This window comes from Eubalaena glacialis, chromosome 10 (genome assembly GCF_028564815.1).
Source record: "Eubalaena glacialis isolate mEubGla1 chromosome 10, mEubGla1.1.hap2.+ XY, whole genome shotgun sequence".
In the NCBI taxonomy this organism is placed as follows: Eukaryota; Metazoa; Chordata; class Mammalia; order Artiodactyla; family Balaenidae; genus Eubalaena; species Eubalaena glacialis.
This window is the reverse complement of record NC_083725.1, coordinates 24,185,501-24,206,915: the sequence shown is the minus strand read 5'-3', so window position 1 is coordinate 24,206,915 and position 21,415 is coordinate 24,185,501. Positions and strand designations below refer to the sequence as shown.

The window sequence follows — 21,415 nt, the reverse complement described above, 5'->3', positions numbered from 1 at the left end:
ATAAACATAAATATTCCCACTTCATATAGGAAGAACTGATTCTCCTTAGTCTGAAATCACACAGCATCTGTTTTAGCTCTCTTACGGCATTTGTCTTACTCCACCTAGTGTGATAAAGATGAATATACTTTATGACTTCTACTACTAGTACTCGAGTACAGGGTCTTGTTTTTGTCTCCACCCCATTACCTAACACATTTGCCTTACATAGAGCAAGCACTACATTATTGAATTAAATAAGTTTATTTTTTTATTTTTTATTTTTTTGCAGCCCTGAAATTGAGCATTTATTCTTAAATCAGATGCAGCATATTTTTATTTATAAAATATATTTTATATACTGCCCCTTTCTCAAAAGAAAGCAGCAAGACTCAGCAATTAATTATCCAAACCTAATGAGGGAAACATTCACAAGTGACTGCAGCTTGATATTTATCAGAAAGATATAACAGCCTGGGCGGTTGTTATTTTCCCTCTTCAGGTGCCATCCTCCCATAAAGCACGTTTCAAGAACAATGGGAATGTGTGGTTGAAGGACAATGAGGTTTTTTCTTGGTTTTTTGTTTTGTTTTGTTTTTGAATTTTTGAATTTTATTTATTTTTTTATACAGCAGGTTCTTATTAGTTATCCATTTTATACATATTAGTGTATATATGTCAATCCCAATCTCCCAATTCATCACACCATCACCACCCCCCCAAATTAAATAATTTTAAAGTTTTTAGTGCATATTAGTATGATTTCTAATAGCTCTATATCAGCCAATTTCAAGAATAAACTCATGTAACAGTTAGTTAGTAGATACAATAGAAAGCTACAAAACAATAAACAGAGGTTTTAAGGCAGTCCCCCAGAATGCAAACAGAAGAACCAAACATTTACATTAGAACTTGTAGCAGTGATTTTCAAATGAGAAAATTCTAAATAGTGAATATTTTTCCTATTGCAGATCCAAGAGAATTCCTAAACCCTGACTCCCACCCCTTTATGTTGTATAAAATATACAAACAGAAAGGCCATTTCCCTGACAACAAGTAAACAAATCCTGACTCAATCTTCTTTAACTCCCAGCTCTGCAGTGCGGCCGCCTGTATCTGCTCCACACAGATCGGAAAACTTGAGAAGCCCCTAGTGTTCTTCAGGAAAGAGGCACAGAGATCTAAGTTCAGGCTGGTAGGAAAAGGAGAAAGAGGAAGAGAAAGGGGCAAATCCCCTACCTGGAATCCGGTGTACTATCACAGAAAGGAAACCAGTTACAATGGTAGAAAGGTTGCTGACAAAACGTAGAAAGATTTGAAAAAACATCTTTGTATTGAGTTCAGTAGCAGCAGATCCTGTGATTCGCAAATCCTCACACTGACTGGCAGTGAAACACTCACTTCCTGGGCTGTCCCTGGCTCACTGACAGAATAGAAGGGGGTGGGGATTAAAGGGCAGAACCTCAAAATGCCTGCAACCGCTCTCAGTCTCATTTCCAGAACAAGTATCCCAACAACCTATCTATAGTAAGTTGTTGTTAGAAATACTGAAATTGGACCACCAATAGTGGTCTCCCTCCCTAAACTTTCCTCTTTCAAATCTGTCCTCACACTACAATTAAGTCAGTTGATCCAGGGGATCAATTTCATTACGCCACTCCTCTCCTCTGAATGATTCAGATCTCCTCTTCCTTTACAGAATAAAGTCCAAATTTAATCTGTCAACAAAGGACTTTACAATCTGGCCACAACCTACCTTTCATCCTTTGTCTCTCTGCCTTTCTAGCATTTCACCTTTCCTTTTCTATTCACTTAATTTGCAAAACATTCTCTAACAATCTGGTATGACTAAAGCCCTGTGAAGGTATACCCTTAAAAAACTAATAACCATATATAATTTTATTAATTTAACAAACATTTCTGAGCTCCAATGTATCAAATACTGTGATACAAATTGAGAACAGATTCTGTCCTGCTGTCTAGCAGTTTAGATGATACACTAGTCCCCTTTGTGAATTCTCAGCCCAGTAAAATGACTTACCACATGTTTTTGTTCTTCTGTGCCTCTGAACAAATTTTTCCCTGCCTGAAATATCCTCCCTCTTTCCTTTTCAAAAACCCATTTCAAAATCTACCTATCTGACCCCCTTGCCAAAGCCTTCTAGTAACTCCCACTAGAGGTAGTTAATAGCAGTGCCACAGAAGTACTTTTAACATTGACATATCATGTCTTCCTAGCAAAGACACGTAAGTGTATTTCAAGAAAAGAGTGGTTACACAGGGAGATCAGCTCGGTGCCTTGTGACCACATTGAGGGGTGGGATAGGGAGGTTGGGAGGGAGACGCAGGAGGGAGGAGATATGGGGATATATGTATATGTATAGCTGATTCACTTTGTTATAAAGCAGAAACTAAGACACCATCGTAAAGCAATTATGCTCCAATACAGATGTTAAAAAAAAAAAAGGAGTGGTTAAACTTGTCAGAAGGGAGAACAGAGTATCTTAAACTATTCTGTACTCCCCACAGTGTCTAGCAGATCATGATGTACAAAGAGACTCAATATATATTTTGATTTGTAATTGGTGAAAAATAATTTATAAACTTAATGAAATCTTATTGAAATGAAAGAGTGACAAGTATAAATTAAAGGGCAAATATATTCCTGCAATAGCATATTTCCAGTTGTGACATGATTATTCTCATGTGGATGGTACCAAAGACATCCAATTTGATTAAAAAATAAGCCTTAATTAGGCTTTCAGGAACTTTTTCCCCAGGAGGTAGCTGTTCTGACCAGTAAACACACTGTGACTAAAAATCAGTTCCCTAGTCTTATACACACCCAATGAAATGATCAAATTTAACCTGCACAGGGAAGAACCAGATGCTGAAGAATGGTGACACTATCCAGATATAACAAATAAAATACGAAATCCACTCTGAAACAATGTTAGCCTTATCTTTCACATTAATAACAAATGCTTAGAAAAAAAATAACTCAAGAATATTTCTTAATGATGATGGGCTGGCAGAGTCATCTTCATATTTAAACATTAAATAACTCTAAGGTAACAGAATAACTCAAAATCCAGCTGATTTTTCATATCAACTCAGAGACAGTCTTCCTCTTGCACTCAGTATTTAAAAATCCCATTTCTGGGGCTTCCCTGGTGGCGCAGTGGTTGAGAGTCTGCCTGCTAATGCAGGGGACACGGGTTCGAGCCCTGGTCTGGGAGGATCCCGCATGCCACGGAGCGGCTGGGCCCGTGAGCCACAACTGCTGAGCCTGCGCGTCTGGAGCCTGTGCCCCAAAGCGGGAGGGGCCGCGATGGTCAGAGGCCCGCGCACCACGATGAAGAGTGATCTCTGCACCACGATGAAGAGTGGCCCCCGCTTGCCGCAGCTAGAGAAAGCCCTCGCACGAAACGAAGACCCAACACAGCTAAAAAAATTAAATAAATAAATAAATAAATAATGTAGCTATTAAAAAAAATAAAAAATGAAGAAAAATAAAAATTAAAAAAAATCCCATTTCTCTGGATCGACCTAGACTCTGTCATACAGAGTGAAGTAAGTCAGAAAGAGAAAAACAAATACTGTATGCTAACACATATACATGGAATCTACAAAAAAAAATGGTTATGAAGAACCTAGGGGCAGGACAGGAAGAAAGACGCAGGTGTAGAGAATGGACTTGAGGACACGGGGAGGGGGAAGGGTAAGCTGGGACGAAGTGAGAGACTGGCATGGACATATATACACTACCAAATGCAAAACAGCTAGTGAGAAGCAGCAGCACAGCACAGGGAGATCAGCTCGGTGCTTTGTGACCACCTAGAGGGGTGGGATAGGGAGGCTGGGAGGGAAACGCAAGAGGGAGGAGATATGGGGATATATGTAAATGTAGAGCTGATTCACTATGTTACAAAGCAGAAACTAACACACCATTGTAAAGCAATTATACGCCAATAAAGCAAAAAACAAAAACAAAACAAAACAAAACAAAAGCACTTTTTGGATGTGCAATGATAACCCTGCCTTCAGTACCAATAAATCATCCAACATATTCTACAATTACAGAACTGAAGAATAACTGTATATAACCTATGAGAAAAAAACATCACAAAATGAATCTCAGTTCATAATTAGCAAGGGCAGCAGTGGCATGTAAACCTCAGAAGCAAAAACTGGTGGAGCTGAGAAAGGCACTGCATTCTTTTGATCATGATCTTGAGCTTCAAATCACACTTCAAACTAGTTAAAAGGGGAAAACGAAAGAGAAGAAATGTAATAACTGTTAGTTTTAGAGCAAAAAAGACAAGTCTAGGAGGATACAAATAATAACAAATTCAAAGAAGGTGTGAAGACACAGTACATACTAAAAACCTATCATGAAAGTATGATGGTCAAGAACTCTCTCAGTAAAAGGTCAGACAAAAACTAGAACAAATGATCATGCATTCTAGTAGTTCTGGGGCTGAACAACCTACTCACTTAAACAAAAGGGATCATCACAAAAGCTCAGGTATTAAAAAATGTTACATGAAAGGCAACTATCATGAGTCATTTTTTTAAGTGTTGTGTGGAGCATCACATTAAAATAACTGGAGACTTTCAACACTCCATGACACACAGAAACAGAAAATCAGACATATGGATCTGACAGGATAGGATACAACCGTTTCAACCTCTCACTACAGAAGAATGGACACAGGGTATAATTAACCAACTAGCCAAATTAATACAAACAGCCAGTAAACCCACCAGTAAATCAAAGGAATACAAAATAAAACAACATGTGGTTATTCTCCTATCAGATTGAGCCAAGCCTTTAAAATGTGTATACCCTTTTGATCCAACAACTCTCTTTCTAAGTACTGAACCAAAAGAAATAGTCAGAGATATAGGCAAGGATACATATCAGAGTACTATTTGGAACTGAAAAACTGGACACAGCTTACATACAAGAATGGAGAAGATATGTGTACTGTGGCATATTCATATAATGGAACACTGAACAGTCACAAAAAATGATGCAGTACATGCAAATTTACTGACTTGGTAAATTAACTGAAAAAAGTTATGAAATTTGGAGTAATCCCACTTGCATGAAAAAGGGAGAGGTACTCATTTTTGTAGTTTTACACTTTTTTAAAAGTGCTACAAGCCAGTGTTTGTGTGAGGCAGGCTTCACATCCACTGTTGGGGTGGACTACAAATTGGCATAGCGTTTCTGGATGGTAATTTGGCAATGTGTATCAACAGTCTTAAAAAGGCGGAAGCAAGAAGAACTACAATCCTGCAGCCTGTGGAACAAAAACCACATTCACAGAAAGACAGACAAGATGAAAAGGCAGAGGGCTATGTACCCGATGAAGGAACAAGCTAAAACCCCAGAAAAACAACTCAGTGAAGTGGAGATAGGCAACCTTCCAGAAAAAGAATTCAGAATAATGATAGTGAAGATGATCCAGGACCTCGGAAAAACAATGGAGGCAAAGATCGAGAAGATGCAAGAAATGTTTAACAAAGACCTAGAAGAATTAAAGAACAAACAAACAAACATGAACAATACAATAACTGAAATGAAAACTACACTAGAAGGAATCAATAGCAGAATAACTGAGGCAGAAGAACGGATAAGTGACCTGGAAGACAGAATGGTGGAATTCACTGCTGCGGAACAGAATAAAGAAAAAAGAAGGAAAAGAAATGAAGACAGCCTAAGAGACCTCTGGGACAACATTACATGCAACAACATTCGCATTATAGGGGTCCCAGAAGGAGAAGAGGGAGAGAAAGGACCAGAGAAAATATTTGAAGAGATTATAGTCGAAAACTTCCCTAACGTGGGAAAGGAAATAGTCACCCAAGTCCAGGAAGCGCAGCGAGTCCCATACAGGATAAACCCAAGGAGAAACACGCCGAGACACATAATAATCAACTTGGCAAAAATTAAAGACAAAGAAAAATTACTGAAAGCAGCGAGGGAAAAACGACAAAAAACATACAAGGGAACTCCCATAAGGTTAACAGCTGATTTCTCAGCAGAAACTCTACAAGCCAGAAGGGAGTGGCATGATATACTTAAAGTGATGAAAGGGAAGAACCTACAACCAAGATTACTCTACCCGGCAAGGATCTCATTCAGATTCGATGGAGAAATCAAAAGCTTTACAGACAAGCAAAAGCCAAGAGAATTCAGCACCACCAAACCAGCTCTACAACAAATGCTAAAGGAACTTCTCTAAGTGGGAAACACAAGAGAAGAAGAGGACCTACAAAAACAAACCCAAAACAATTAAGAAAATGGTCATAGGAACATACATATCGATAATTACCTTAAATGTGAATGGATTAAATGCTCCAACCAAAAGACACAGGCTTGCTGAATGGATACAAAAACAAGACACACAAATATGCTGTCTACAAGAGACCCACTTCAGACCCAGGGACACATACAGACTGAGAGTGAGGGGATGGAAAAAGATATTCCATGCAAATGGAAATTAAAAGAAAGCTGGAGTAGCTATACCCATATCACATAAAATAGACTTTAAAATAAAGAATGGGGCTTCCCTGGTGGCGCAGTGGTTGAGAATCTGCCTGCTAATGCAGGGGACACGGGTTCGAGCCCTGGTCTGGGAAGATCCCACATGCCGTGGAGCACTAGGCCCGTGAGCCACAACTACTGAGCCTGCGCGTCTGGAGCCTGTGCTCCGCAACAAGAGAGGCCACGATAGTGAGAGGCCCGCGCACCGCAATGAAGAGTGGCCCCCGCTTGCCGCAACTAGAGGAAGCCCTCACACAGAAACGAAGACCCAACACAGCCAAATAAATAAATAAATAAATAAATAAATAAAGGTGCTAATAATTAAAAAAATAAAAAAAATAAAGAATGTTACAAGAGACAAGGAAGGACACTACATAATGATCAAGGGATCAATCCAAGAAGAAGATATAACAATTATAAATATATATGCACCCAACATAGGAGCACCTCAATACATAAGGCAACTGCTAACAGCTATAACAGAGAAAATTGACAGTAACAAAATAATAGTGGGGGACTTGAACACCTCACTTACACCAATGGACAGTCATCCAAAATGAAAATAAATAAGGAAACAGAAGCTCTAAATGAGGCAATAGACCAGATAGATGTAACTGATATTTATAGGAGATTCCATCCAAAAACTGCAGATTACACTTTCTTCTCAAGTGCGCACGGAACACTCTCCAGGATAGATCACATCTTGGGTCACAAATCAAACCTCAGTAAAGTTAAGAAAATTGAAATCATATCAAGCATCTTTTCTGACCACAACACTATGAGATTAGAAATCAATTACAGGGGAAAAAACGTAAAAAACACAAACACATGGAGGCTAAACAATACGTTACTAAATATCCAAGAGATCACTGAAGAAATCAAAGAGGAAATCAAAAAATACCTAGAGACAAATGACAATGAAAACACGACGATCCAAAACCTACGGGATGCAGCAAAAGCAGTTCTAAGAGGGAAGTTTATAGCTATACAAGCCTACCTCAAGAAACAAGAAACATCTCAAGTAAACAATCTAACCTTACACCTAAAGGAACTAGAGAAAGAAGAACAAACAAAACCCAAAGTTAGCAGAAGGAAAGAAATCATAAAGATCAGAGCAGACATAAGTGAAATAGAAACAAAGAAAACAATAGCAAAGATCAATAAAACTAAAAGCTGGTTCTTTGAGAAGATAAACAAAATTGATAAACCATTAGCCAGACTCATCAAGAAAAAGAGGGAGAGGACTCAAATCAATAAAATTAGAAATGAAAGAGAAGCAACAACAGACACCGCAGAAATACAAAGCCTCCTAAGAGACTACTACAAGCAACTCTATGCCAATAAAATGGACAACCTGGGAGAAATGGACAAATTCTTAGAAAGGTATAACTTTCCAAGACTGAACCAGGACGAAACAGAAAATATGAAGAGACCAATCACAAGGAATGAAATTGAAACTGTGATTAAAAATCTTCCAACAAACAAAAGTCCAGGACCAGATGGCTTCACAGGTGAATTCTATCAAACATTTAGAGAACAGCTAACACCCATCCTTCTCAAACTCTTCCAAAAAACGGCAGAGGAAGGAACACTCCCAAACTCATTCTATGAGGCCACCATCACCCTGATCCCCAAACCAGACAAAGACACTACAAAAAAAGAAAATTACAGACCAATATCACTGATGAATATAGATGCAAAAATCCTCAACAAAATACTAGCAAACAGAATCCAACAACACATTAAAAGGATCATACACCACGATCAAGTGGGATTTATCCCAGGGATGCAAGGATTCTTCAATATACGCAAATCAATCAATGGGATACACCATATTAACAAACTGAAGAATAAAAACCATATGATCATCTCAATAGATGCAGAAAAAGCTTTTGACGAAATTCAACACCGATTTATGATAAAAACTCTCCAGAAAGTGGGCATAGAGGGAACCTACCTCAACATAATAAAGGCCATATACGACAAACCCACAGCAAACATCATTCTCAATGGTGAAAAACTGAAAGCGTTTCCTGTAAGATAAGGAACGAAACAACGATGTCCACTCTCACCACTATTATTCAACATAGTTTTGGAAGTCCTACCCATGGCAATCAGAGAAGAAAAAGAAATAAAAGGAATACAAATTGGAAAAGAAGAAGTAAAACTGTCACTGTCTGCAGATGACATGATACTGTACATAGAGAATCCTAAAGATGTCACCAGAAAACTGCTAGAGCTAATCAATGAATTCGGTAAAGTTGCAGGATACAAAATTAATGCACAGAAATCTCTTGCATTCCTATACACTAATGATGAAAAATCTGAAAGAGAAATTATGGAAACACTCCCATTTACCACTGCAACAAAAAGAATAAAATACCTAGGAATAAATCTACCTAGGGAGACAAAAGACCTGTATGCAGAAAACTATAAGACACTGATGAAAGAAATTAAAGATGATACTAACAGATGGAGAGATATACCATGTTCTTGGATTAGAAGAATCAATATTGTGAAAATGACTATACTACCCAAAGCAATCTACAGAGTCAATGCAATCCCCATCAAATTACCAATAGCATTTTTTTTAATGCATTTTTATTACTAGGGACATAGAAGCCTCTAGTGGTATTCTTTTATTTTTTTTTTTTAATTTTTTTAAAATTTATGGCTGTGTTGGGTCTTCGTTTCTGTGCGAGGGCTTTCTCCAGTTGCGGCAAGCGGGGGCCACTCTTCATCGTGGTGCGCGGGCCTCTCACTATCGCGGCCTCTCTTGTTGCGGAGCACAGGCTCCAGACACGCAGGCTCAGTAATCGTGGCCCACGGGCCCAGCCGCTCCGCGGCATGTGGGATCCTCCCAGACCAGGGCTCGAACCCGTGTTCCCCGCACTGGCAGGCAGACTCCCAACCACTGCGCCACCAGGGAAGCCCACCAATAGCATTTTTTATGGAACTAGAACAAATCATCTTAAAATGTGTGTGGAGACACAAAAGACCCCGAAGAGCCAAAGCAGTCTTGACGGAAAAAAACGGAGCTGGAGGAATCAGACTCCCTGACTTCAGACTATACTACAAAACTACAGTAATCAAGACAGTATGGTACTGGCACAAAAACAGAAACATCAATCAATGGAACAAGATAGAAAGCCCAGAGATAAACCCACACACCTACGGTCAACTAATCTATGACAAAGGAGGCAAAGATAGACAATGGAGAAAAGACAGTCTCTTCAATAAGTGGTGCTGGGAAAACTGGACAGCTACATGTAAAAGAATGAAATTAGAACACTCCCTAACACCAGACACAAAAATAAACTCAAAATGGATTCGAGACCTAAATGTAAGACCGGACACTATAAAACTCTTAGAGGAAAACATAGGAAGAACATTCTTTGACATAAATCACAGCAAGACCTTTTTTGATCCACCTCCTAGAGTAATGGTAATCAAAACAAAAATACACAAATGGGACCTAATGAAACGTCAGAGCTTTTGCACAGCAAAGGAAACCAAAAACAAGACGAAAAGACAACCCTCAGAATGGGAGAAAATACTCGCAAACGAATCAACGGACAAAGGATTAATCTCCAAAATATATAAACAGCTCATGCAGCTCAATATTAAAGAAACAAACAACCCAATCCAAAAATGGGCAGAAGACCTAAACAGACATTTCTCTAAAGAAGACATACAGATGGCCAAGAAGCACATGAAAAGCTGCTCAACATCACTAATTATTAGAAAAATGCAAATCAAAACTACAATGAGCTATCACCCCACACCAGTTAGAATGGGCATCATCAGAAAATCTACAAACAACAAATGCTGGAGAGGGTATGGAGAAAAGGGAACCCTCTTGCACTGTTGGTGGGAATGTAAATTGATACAGCCAATACGGAGAACAGTATGGAGGTTCCTTAAAAAACTAAAAATAGAATTACCATATGATCCAGCAATCCCACGACTGGGCATATACCCAGAGAAAACCATAATTCAAAAAGACACATGCACCCCAATGTTCACTGCAGCGCTATTTTCAAGAGCCAGGGCATGGAAGCAACCTAAATGCCCATCAACAGAAGAATGGATAAAGAAGTTGTGGTACATATATACAATGGAATATTACTCAGCCATAAAAAGGAACGAAATTGAGTAATTTGTTGAGACGTGGATGGATCTAGAGACTGTCATACAGAGTGAAGTAAGTCAGAAAGAGAAAAACAAATATCGTATATTCACGCATGTACGTGGAACCTAGAAAAATGGTACAGATGAACCGGGTTGCAGGGCAGAAGTTGAGACACAGATGTAGAGAACAAACGTATGGACACCAAGGGGGGAAAACCATGGTGGCGTGGGGATGGTGGTGTGCTGAATTGGGCGATTGGGATTGACATGTATACACTGATGTGTATAAAACTGATGACTAATAAGAACCTGCAGTATAAAAAAAAAAAAAAGTCTTAAAAATATGTCACACTTAGTCATTCCACTTCTAGGACCTTATTCTACAGAAGTAATCCCAGGGGACACAGAGCCATGTATACAACGTATTCACATTGTTTCTGACAGGGAAAAGCAAACTGTGTAAATCTAATTGCAAAGAATTGATTAAACTATGGGACATCAATACGATGGAATACTACATGATACATCATTAAGTGAAAAAAGCAGGAATATGAAATAGCAAGTATACTACAATTCTATTTTTGTAATCACTAAGTGTACAAATATATTTACAGAAAAATAAAAGACTGAAAGTGTATGCACCAAAATGAACAGTGATTATGTCTGGGTATTAAGATTATAGGTAATTGTTCTCTTGTTACTCTGTAGTTTCTATAAAGAATATATGCAACTCTTAGAGACAGATTAAAAGCAAAATAAAGGTTATCAGTAAAATGAGGCTTTAAAAAAAATCCTATCACAACAGTATCATGCCAAAAGCTAAGCATATATCATATTAAAAATTCAGAGATATGAGTCAAAGCAGATACCTGCGTCTCAGGCTGATGCTCCAAGACAAGCAAACGAGCCTCTTCCAAACACAGTCCGGGAGCCCCTTGCCGGGCCGCTTCCCTCCTGGCCCCTGAGATTCAACGACGACATCCAGACGGCTCTGTGTGGTGTTTTGAGAGCAGCCCTCGTTGAAGCTCTTCTCCAGTCAAGAGGATTAACCAAGATGGCGGAGTAGAAGGACGTGCTCTCACTCCCTCTTGCGAGAGCACCAGAATCACAACTGGCTGCTGGACAATCATCGACAGGAAGACACTGGACTTCACCAAGGAGGATACCCCACGTCCAAGGACAGAGGAGAAGCCACAGTGAGACGGTAGGAGGGGCGCAATCAGAGTAAAATCAAATCCCATAACTGCTGGGTGGGTGACTCACAGACTGGCGAGCACTTATACCACAGAAGTCCACCCACTGGAGTGAACGTTCTGAGCCCCACGTCAGGCTTCCCAACCTGGGGGTCCGGCAACGGGAGGAGGAATTCATAGAGAATCAGACTTTGAAGCCTAGTGGGAATTGATTGCAGGACTTCGACAGGACTGGGGGAAACAGAGACCCCACTCTTGGAGGGCGCACACAAAATAGTTTGTGCATCGGGACCCAGGGGAAGGAGCAGTGACCCTGGGGGAGACTGAACCAGACATAACTGCTGGTGTTGGGGGGTCTCCTGCAGAGGCGGGGGCTGGCTCTGTTTCACCGTGGGGACAAGGACACTGTCAGCGGAGGTTCTGGGAAGTACTCCTTGGCGTGAGCCCTCCCAGAGTCTGCCATTAGCCCCACCAAAGAGCCCGGGTAGGCTCCAGTGTTGGGTTGCCTCAGGCAAAACAACCAACAGGGAGGGAACCCAGCCCCACCCATCAACAGTCAAGTGGATTAAAGTTTTACAGAGCTCTGACCGCCACAGCAACAGTCAGCTCTACCCACCTCCAGAGCCTCCCATCAAGCCTCTTAGATAGCCTCAACCACCAGAGGGCAGACAGCAGAAGCAAGAAAAACTACAGTCCTGCAGCCTGTGGAACAGAAACCACATTTACAGAAAGATAGACAAGATGAAAAGGCAGAGGGCTATATACCAGATGAAGGAACAAGAAAAAACCCCAGAAAAACAACTAAATGAAGTGGAGATAGGCAACCTTCCAGAAAAAGAATTCAGAATAATGATACTGAAGATGATCCAGGACCTTGGAATAAGAATGGAGGCAAAGATTGAGAAGATGCAAGAAATGATTAACAAAGACCTAGAAGAATTAAAGAACAAACAAACAGAGATGACCAATACAATAACTGAAATGAAAACTACACTAGAAGGAATCAATAGTAGAATAACTGAGGCAGAAGAACGGATAAGTGACCTGGAAGACAGAATGGTGGAATTCACTGCTGCAGAACAGACTAAAGAAAAAAGAATGAAAAGAAATGAAGACAGCCTAAGAGACCTCTGGGACAACATTAAATGCAACAACATTCGCATTATAGGGGTCCCAGAAGGAGAAGAGAGAGATAAAGGACTAGAGAAAATATTTGAAGAGATTATAGTCGAAAACTTCCCTAACGTGGGAAAGGAAATAGCCACCCAAGTCCAGGAAGTGCAGAGAGTCCCATACAGGATAAACCCAAGGAGAAGCACGCCAAGACACATAGTAATCAAAGTGGCAAAAATTAAAGACAAAGAAAAATTATTGAAAGCAGCAAGGGAAAAACGACAAATAACATACAAGGGAACTCCCATAAGGTTAACAGCTGATTTCTCAGCAGAAACTCTACAAGCCAGAAGGGAGTGGCATGATATACTTAAAGTGATGAAAGGGAAGAACCTACAACCAAGATTACTCTACCCGGCAAGGATCTCATTTAGATTTGATGGAGAAATCAAAAGCTTTACAGACAAGCCAAAGCTAAGAGAATTCAGCACCACCAAACCAGCTCTACAACAAATGTTAAAGGAACTTCTCTAAGTGGGAAACACAAGAGAAGAAAAGGACCTACAAAAACAAACCCAAAACAATTAAGAAAATGGTCATAGGAACATACATATCGATAATTACCTTAAATGTGAATGGATTAAATGCTCCAGCCAAAAGACACAGGCTTGCTGAATGGATACAAAAACAAGACCCATATATATGTTGTCTACAAGAGACCCACTTTAGACCTAGGGACACATACAGACTGAAAGTGAGGGGATGGAAAAAGATATTCCATGCAAATGGAAATCAAAAGAAAGCTGGAGTAGCTATACTCATATCAGATAAAATAGACTTTAAAATAAAGAATGTTACAAGAGACAAGGAAGGACACTACATAATGATCAAGGGATCAATCCAAGAAGAAGATATAACAATTATAAATATATATGCACCCAACATAGGAGCACCTCATTACATAAGGCAACTGCTAACAGCTATAAAAGAGGAAATTGACAGTAACACAATAATAGTGGGGGACTTTAACACCTCACTTACACCAATGGACAGATCATCCAAAATGAAAATAAATAAGGAAACAGAAGCTTTGAATGACACAATAGACCAGATAGATTTAATTGATATTTATAGGACATTCCATCCAAAAACAGCAGGTTACACGTTCTTCTCAAGTGCGCACGGAACATTCTCCAGGATAGATCACATCTTGGGTCACAAATCAAGCCTCAGTAAATTTAAGAAAATTGAAATCATATCAAGCATCTTTTCTGACCACAACGCTATGAGATTAGAAATGAATTACAGGGGAAAAAACGTAAAAAACACAAACACATGGAGGCTAAACAATACGTTCCTAAATAACCAAGAGATCACTGAAGAAATCAAAGAGGAAATCAAAAAATACCTAGAGACAAATGACAATGAAAACACAACAACCCAAAACCTATGGGATGCAGCAAAAGCAGTTCTAAGAGGGAAGTTTATAGCTATACAAGCCTACCTAAAGAAACAAGAAACATCTCAAGTAAACAATCTAACCTTACACCTAAAGAAACTAGAGAAAGAAGAACAAACAAAACCCAAAGTTAGCAGAAGGAAAGAAATCATAAAGATCAGAGCAGAAATAAATGAAATAGAAACAAAGAAAACAATAGCAAAGATCAATAAAACTAAAAGCTGGTTCTTTGAGAAGATAAACAAAATTGATAAGCCATTAGCCAGACTCATCAAGAAAAAGAGGGAGAGGACTCAAATCAATAAAATCAGAAATGAAAAAGGAGACGTTACAACAGACACCGCAGAAATACAAAGCATCCTAAGAGACTACTACAAGCAACTTTATGCCAATAAAATGGACAACCTGGAAGAAATGGACAAATTCTTAGAAAGGTATAACCTTCCAAGGCTGAACCAGGAAGAAGCAGAAAATATGAACAGACCAATCACAAGTAACGAAATTGAAACTGTGATTAAAAATCTTCCAACAAACAAAAGTCCAGGACCAGATGGCTTCACAGGTGAATTCTATCAAACATTTAGAGAAGAGCTAACACCAATCCTTCTCAAACTCTTCCAAAAAATTGCAGAGGAAGGAACACTCCCAAACTCATTCTATGAGGCCACCATCACCCTGATCCCCAAACCAGACAAAGACACTACAAAAAAAGAAAATTACAGACCAATATCACTGATGAATATAGATGCAAAAATCCTCAACAAAATACTAGCAAACAGAATCCAACAACACATTAAAAGGATCATACACCACGATCAAGTGGGATTTATCCCAGGGGTGCAAGGATTCTTCAATATATGCAAATCAATCAATGGGATACACCATATTAACAAACTGAAGAAGAAAAACCATATGATCATCTCAATAGATGCAGAAAAAGCTTTTGACAAAATTCAACACCGATTTATGATAAAAACTCTCCAGAAAGTGGGCATAGAGGGAACCTACCTCAACATAATAAAGGCCATATATGACAAACCCACAGCAAACATCATTCTCAATGGTGAAAAACTGAAAGCATTTCCTCTAAGATCAGGAACGAGACAAGGATGTCCACTGTCACCACTATTATTCAACATAGTTTTGGAAGTCCTAGCCACAGCAATCAGAGAAGAAAAAGAAATAAAAGGAATACAAATTGGAAAAGAAGAAGTAAAACTGTCACTGTTTGCAGATGACATGATAGTATACATAGAGAATCCTAAAACTGCCACCAGAAAACTGCTAGAGCTAATTAATGAATATGGTAAAGTTGCAGGATACAAAATTAATGCACAGAAATCTCTTGCATTCCTATACACTAATGATGAAAAATCTGAAAGAGAAATTATGGAAACACTCCCATTTACCATTGCAACAAAAAGAATAAAATACCTAGGAATAAACCTACCTAGGGAGACAAAAGACCTGTATGCAGAAAACTATAAGACACTGATGAAAGAAATTAAAGATGATACCAACAGATGGAGAGATATACCATGTTCTTGGATTGGAAGAATCAACATTGTGAAAATGACTATACTACCCAAAGCAATCTACAGATTCAATGCAATCCCTATCAAATTACCAATGGCATTTTTTACGGAGCTAGAACAAATCATCTTAAAATGTGTATGGAGACACAAAAGACCCCAAATAGCCAAAGCAATCTCGAGGGAAAAAAACGGAGCTGGAGGAATCAGACTCCCTGACTTCAGACTATACTACAAAGCTACAGTAATCAAGACAATATGGTACTGGCACAAAAACAGAAACATAGATCAATGGAACAAGATAGAAAGCCCAGAGATAAACCCACGCACCTATGGTCAACTAATCTATGACAAAGGAGGCAAAGATAGACAATGGAGAAAAGACAGTCTCTTCAATAAGTGGTGCTGGGAAAACTGGACAGCTACATGTAAAAGAATGAAATTAGAATACTCCCTAACACCATACACAAAAATAAACTCAAAATGGATTAGAGACCTAAATGTAAGACTGGACACTATAAAACTCTTAGAGGAAAACATAGGAAGAACACTCTTTGACATAAATCACAGCAAGATCTTTTTTGATCCACCTCCTAGAGTAATGGAAATAAAAACAAAAATAAACAAATGGGACCTAATGAAACTTCAAAGCTTTTGCACAGCAAAGGAAACCATAAACAAGACGAAAAGACAACCCTCAGAATGGGAGAAAATATTTGCAAACGAATCAACGGACAAAGGATTAATCTCCAAAATATATAAACAGCTCATTCAGCTCAATATTAAAGAAACAAACACCCCAATCCAAAAATGGGCAGAAGACCTAAATAGACATTTCTCCAAAGAAGACATACAGACGGCCACGAAGCACATGAAAAGATGCTCAACATCACTAATTATTAGAGAAATGCAAATCAAAACTACAATGAGCTATCACCTCACACCAGTTAGAATGGGCATCATCAGAAAATCTACAAACAACAAATGCTGGAGAGGGTGTGGAGAAAAGGGAACCCTCTTGCACTGTTGGTGGGAATGTAAATTGATACAGCCACTATGGAGAACAATATGGAGGTTCCTTAAAAAACTAAAAATAGAATTACCATATGATCCAGCAATCCCACTACTGGGCATATACCCAGAGAAAACCGTAATTCAAAAAGACACATGCACCCGAATGTTCATTGCAGCACTATTTACAATAGCCAGGTCATGGAAGGAACCTAAATGCCCATCAACAGAAGAATGGATAAAGAAGTAGTGGTACATATATACAATGGAATATTACTCAGCCATAAAAAGGAACGAAATTGAGTCATTTGTTGAGACGTGGATGGATCTAGAGACTGTCATACAGAGTGAAGTAAGTCAGAAAGAGAAAAACAAATATCGTATATTAACGCATGTATGTGGAGCCTAGAAAAATGGTACAGATGAGCCGGTTTGCAGGGCAGAAGTTGAGACACAGATGTAGAGAACAGACATATGGACACCAAGGGGGGAAAACTGCGGTGGGGTGGGGATGGTGGTGTGCTGAATTGGGCGATTGGGATTGACATGTATACACTGATGTGTATAAAATTGATGACGAATAAGAACCTGCAGTATAAACAAACAAACAAAACAACTAATACTAAACTTTCATTGGGTTATTTGTATGGAACTATGTTAATATAAATGTTTCAGACATTACATGAAATTTCTAAAAATCTTATATGTTCTGGTATAATGTTATAAGTCATAATCCTAGTTATTACTTTAAAATGTATATCTCAGAAATAACTAATTTTCTTGTCAACTGCATTATTATGAACTTTCATCAAATCTTTAAAAAAAAAAAAAAAAGGGTGGAAAGAAATGGAGTTACATGTGTTATAGCATCTGTTACAGTAGCTGTCACAGAGCAGATCATCAATAAAGCTGTCTTCCCTTCCCTGCCTTTTCCTGCTCTCTCTTCCTTAATCTTTATTTCATTCTCATTTCCCTTTTCTTCCTTTCCTTATCTTTCCTTTCCTTTGCCAACTTTTGTGTTCCTTGCTTTCCTTTTCATAAATTATTATGTTTAATTTTAAAGACTGAATACTCTAGAAAAAAATCAATCACTCAGTAAAAGGAGAAAATACTCAAAGCTGACCAATTTTGTAAAATAGGAGTTTTATTTTTAAAATTGTTGTTGTTACTGCTTTATACAGACATTTGAAATAATATGTTTTGAAACATTAAAAAAAAAAAATTCAATATTTTCAATTTTAGAATTTACCTCTAAGCCATAAATCCTCACTAAGAGATTCTGCCAAAGCACTTGCACCCAGGTCACCAATGAGCGTGTTGCAGTTCAGAGTGATGCGCCTCAAACCAGCCATACAGTCAAGATCAGGTCTCCTGGAGCGAAGACTCTCAGCCCAGGTTTCTTCATGCCTTCTGGTAGTCTGATACTTCAAAGATTTAATGGGATGAAATTAAGATGCCTGAAGAAGGAAACAGGGTGTGTCTACTGAGTATGGCTTATTATGTCAGAGATTTACACACACACATATCAAGCATATATGCCAGGAGAATCAACCTGAGAAATTAAACAGTCACTGCTGCTTTACGAGTCCAGTGACCCAGATTCTAGTTGGTCAGTGATTAGATTCCAGCCACTGGATGACCTGCTTTTGAACAGTTATGTAAAGTTGGACAACTCAATTACAGTCTATGAATTCTTTTCCTTATCTTCTAAGTCAGGGAATTGGTTCTAAATTCTATCATTGCTGAGGCTCTACATGTCATCATTCTGTCCTCCAATGGTCTCCAAACACCTGACTGGGCAACCCATAAGAAAACTTTTTAATATGCATCTTAGTTTTTAACAAATTATATACACGAAGTTCTATACATATAATGTATGTACATTATAAACTACACAGATAGTGTTTAAATGATACAAAGCTAAATAGGTTCTAATATGTTCTTTTCCTAACTCCTAAGGCATTATTTTATTTATTTTTAAAAAATATTTATTTATTTGTTTGTTTGTTTGTTTGGCTGTGCCGGGTCTTTAGTTGCAGCATGCTGGATATTTTAGTTGTGGCATGTGGGCTCTTAGTTACGACAGGCACGTGGGATCTAGTTCCTTGAGCAGGGATCGAACCCAGGCCCCCTGCATTGGGAGCGCAGAGCCTTAACTGCTGGACCGCCAGGGAAGTCCCAGGCATTATTTTTAAAACTATATTTACAAAATGGATCTCACATGCTACCTAGGGCGTGCACACCAACTTTAGAGGCCTGGACTATGCACAGCCAGTTGGATGCGCCTTGGGAAAATAATGGTTTGACATTTAACCACAAGTATTGTCTTAAAGACATTCAATTCTTTATATTCATAAAGTTTGGTAATAGGGAACACTGACTTTAAATGGAAAAAGTCTTATTACATTCTTGAAAAAATAAAAGGCTCAAAGTGCCTTTGACACTCTAAAACGAAAATCATTAGTGTCATTTTTCTATTAACAATACCTTATAAAAGCTCCAAGCAGAAATAACAGCAATCACTTACACAGTGCTTAGTATGTGCCAGGCACTATTTATACAAATTAGTTCATTTAAACCTCATAATGAGGCATAGACATTAAGTGATTTGCCCGTGGTCACTTGCTATGAAATGGGAGAAAGGGAATTTGAACCTAGGCCATTTGGCTTAGGCACCCAAGTTCTTGACTGTTTTCAACCCCAGGGGTCAATGGACTTGCCCTGTATAGGCTCAAAGAATTTTTCAATTTTTAAAATCTAAATTTAAACATTTCCAGCTTTGTGGGCTATACAGTTTCTGTTGTAACGACTCAACCCCACTGGCATAGGGTGAAAGTAGCCATAGCTATCATGTAAACAATGGGTGCGACTATGTTCCAAAGTAACTTTCTTTACCAGGCAACGGGCTAGATCTGGCCCACCAGCCATAGTTTACCTACCCTTGATCTGCACCATCAAACTATTCAGAAGGCTTCATGTCAAATTATTAAATAACTTTAGGCCTAAAAACACTCATTAGAACCACTGTAAAGTTGTTAAGGCATTATTTTAAAAACTGTATTTACAAATTGCTGATGTAGTGATTTTTATTAGTTTATAAACTACAGCAGCTAGTAAACACTTGATTCATTTAAGTCTTGAAGACTATAATGGCATAGTTTTTTCACAGTATCACAATCAATGTTTTCAGTAACTAAAAATACATTAGAATATTATTATATATTAAATCTCTTATTTCTAAAATTAAGTGGACTATCTTTACTAAATGGCAGAATCCCAAACTGAAAACTGGTCATATTCTTTCAACAAAACGAAAGCTGCACTCACACGTAGCAAAAGACAAAAATTAACTGCCATCTGTATCAATATATTAATGTGCTTCAATCACATATGTTTTCATGAAAGTTCAAACATAAAAAAATCACCTTTAAGATCTTGGCCATGTGATCTGCTCCCTGCCATGTCAGATTACACCCCGTGAAGTTTACTGTCTTAAGAGTGGTAGAGTTCTTTACACCTTGACAAATAACTAAAAGAAAGAAAAAAAACCACACACACAATAAGATGAAGAACCTATACATTTGTCAATCTTGACTTATTTGCTTTTCTTGAGTCAATTGGAGGTTTATAGCCACATTCTTCAAATCATTAACTACAAGCTTCCCAAACAGGTAATTGACGAACAGATGCATTCGAAAACTTGTCAGTAACAAAGTGTTATTCCAGTTTACAGCAGCAGTTTAATTCCATTTAGATACAAAAACTCAATACATTGAATACTGCAAACTTTATTCCCAACCACTCAGTAAAATACTACATACCTTTTGAGGCATAGGAAAAAAAAGAAAAACCTAAAAATCTTAAGACTCTTCCTATTTTCATTTCCAATGATACTTCCCAATCTTGATGATCAATCAGCGATTTAAATGTCAACTATAACCCAGTATTTTATTAGGTGCTATGCAGTATACTAGAGCAATAGAAGAGAGAGGACCTCAAACCCTCTGCTCCCTCAAATTGAAAGGCAGGCTTCCTTAGCCCTCCAGACCACTACTGGACACAGGGAAGAAGTCGGCCGCGCTGTCGCAGCGCAGCTTCACCGAGTCATCATGGCCCGAGCGCGGCCTCGGGGACGCTGGCTGTGGACACGGTGCCCACGCCCGCCTGGGGGCCCCGGCTCGCCTCCCGGCCCCTCGGGCGCCCACCGCCCGGCGGCTGCGGCCCCGCAGCGTGCGCAGGACCCGCGTCGCATCCAGAAGACGCAGGGCCACGGGTCCCAGTTAGGCAGGCCCCTCCATGCTGCGCTCACTTTGGCGCCGGCCTCATCGACCTCCGCGCCGGGGTGGGGGGGACTGCCGTTCCAACCGGCAGGCGGCCCCGTGGGGGCGGGGCTCGAGGACGTCAGTGCACTCGCCGTGCGTCCGCACGCAGCCCCGCCTCC

At 39.1% G+C, this 21,415-nt stretch overlaps 1 protein-coding gene across 5 annotated transcripts in view; it reads right to left on the bottom strand.

Moving 5' to 3' along the window:
• The window catches only part of BCO2 (beta-carotene oxygenase 2), a 69,795-nt gene extending 48,574 nt beyond the window's left edge, over positions 1-21,221 (bottom strand). For 3 of the 5 annotated variants that reach the window (XM_061203985.1, XM_061203986.1, XM_061203988.1), the window contains exons 1-3: positions 20,969-21,221; positions 20,400-20,503; positions 18,224-18,398 (exon numbers count right to left, since the gene is read on the bottom strand). In XM_061203985.1, the coding sequence (XP_061059968.1) occupies positions 18,224-18,398; positions 20,400-20,417 (193 nt within the window). In that variant the 5' untranslated portion in view covers positions 20,418-20,503; positions 20,969-21,221. Of the gene's footprint in view, positions 1-11,535; positions 11,554-18,223; positions 18,432-20,399; positions 20,504-20,968 lie in introns of those variants that run through there. The other 2 variants (XM_061203987.1, XM_061203989.1) reach the window with 2 other exon arrangements.
• Positions 21,222-21,415: the final 194 nt, after the last annotated feature.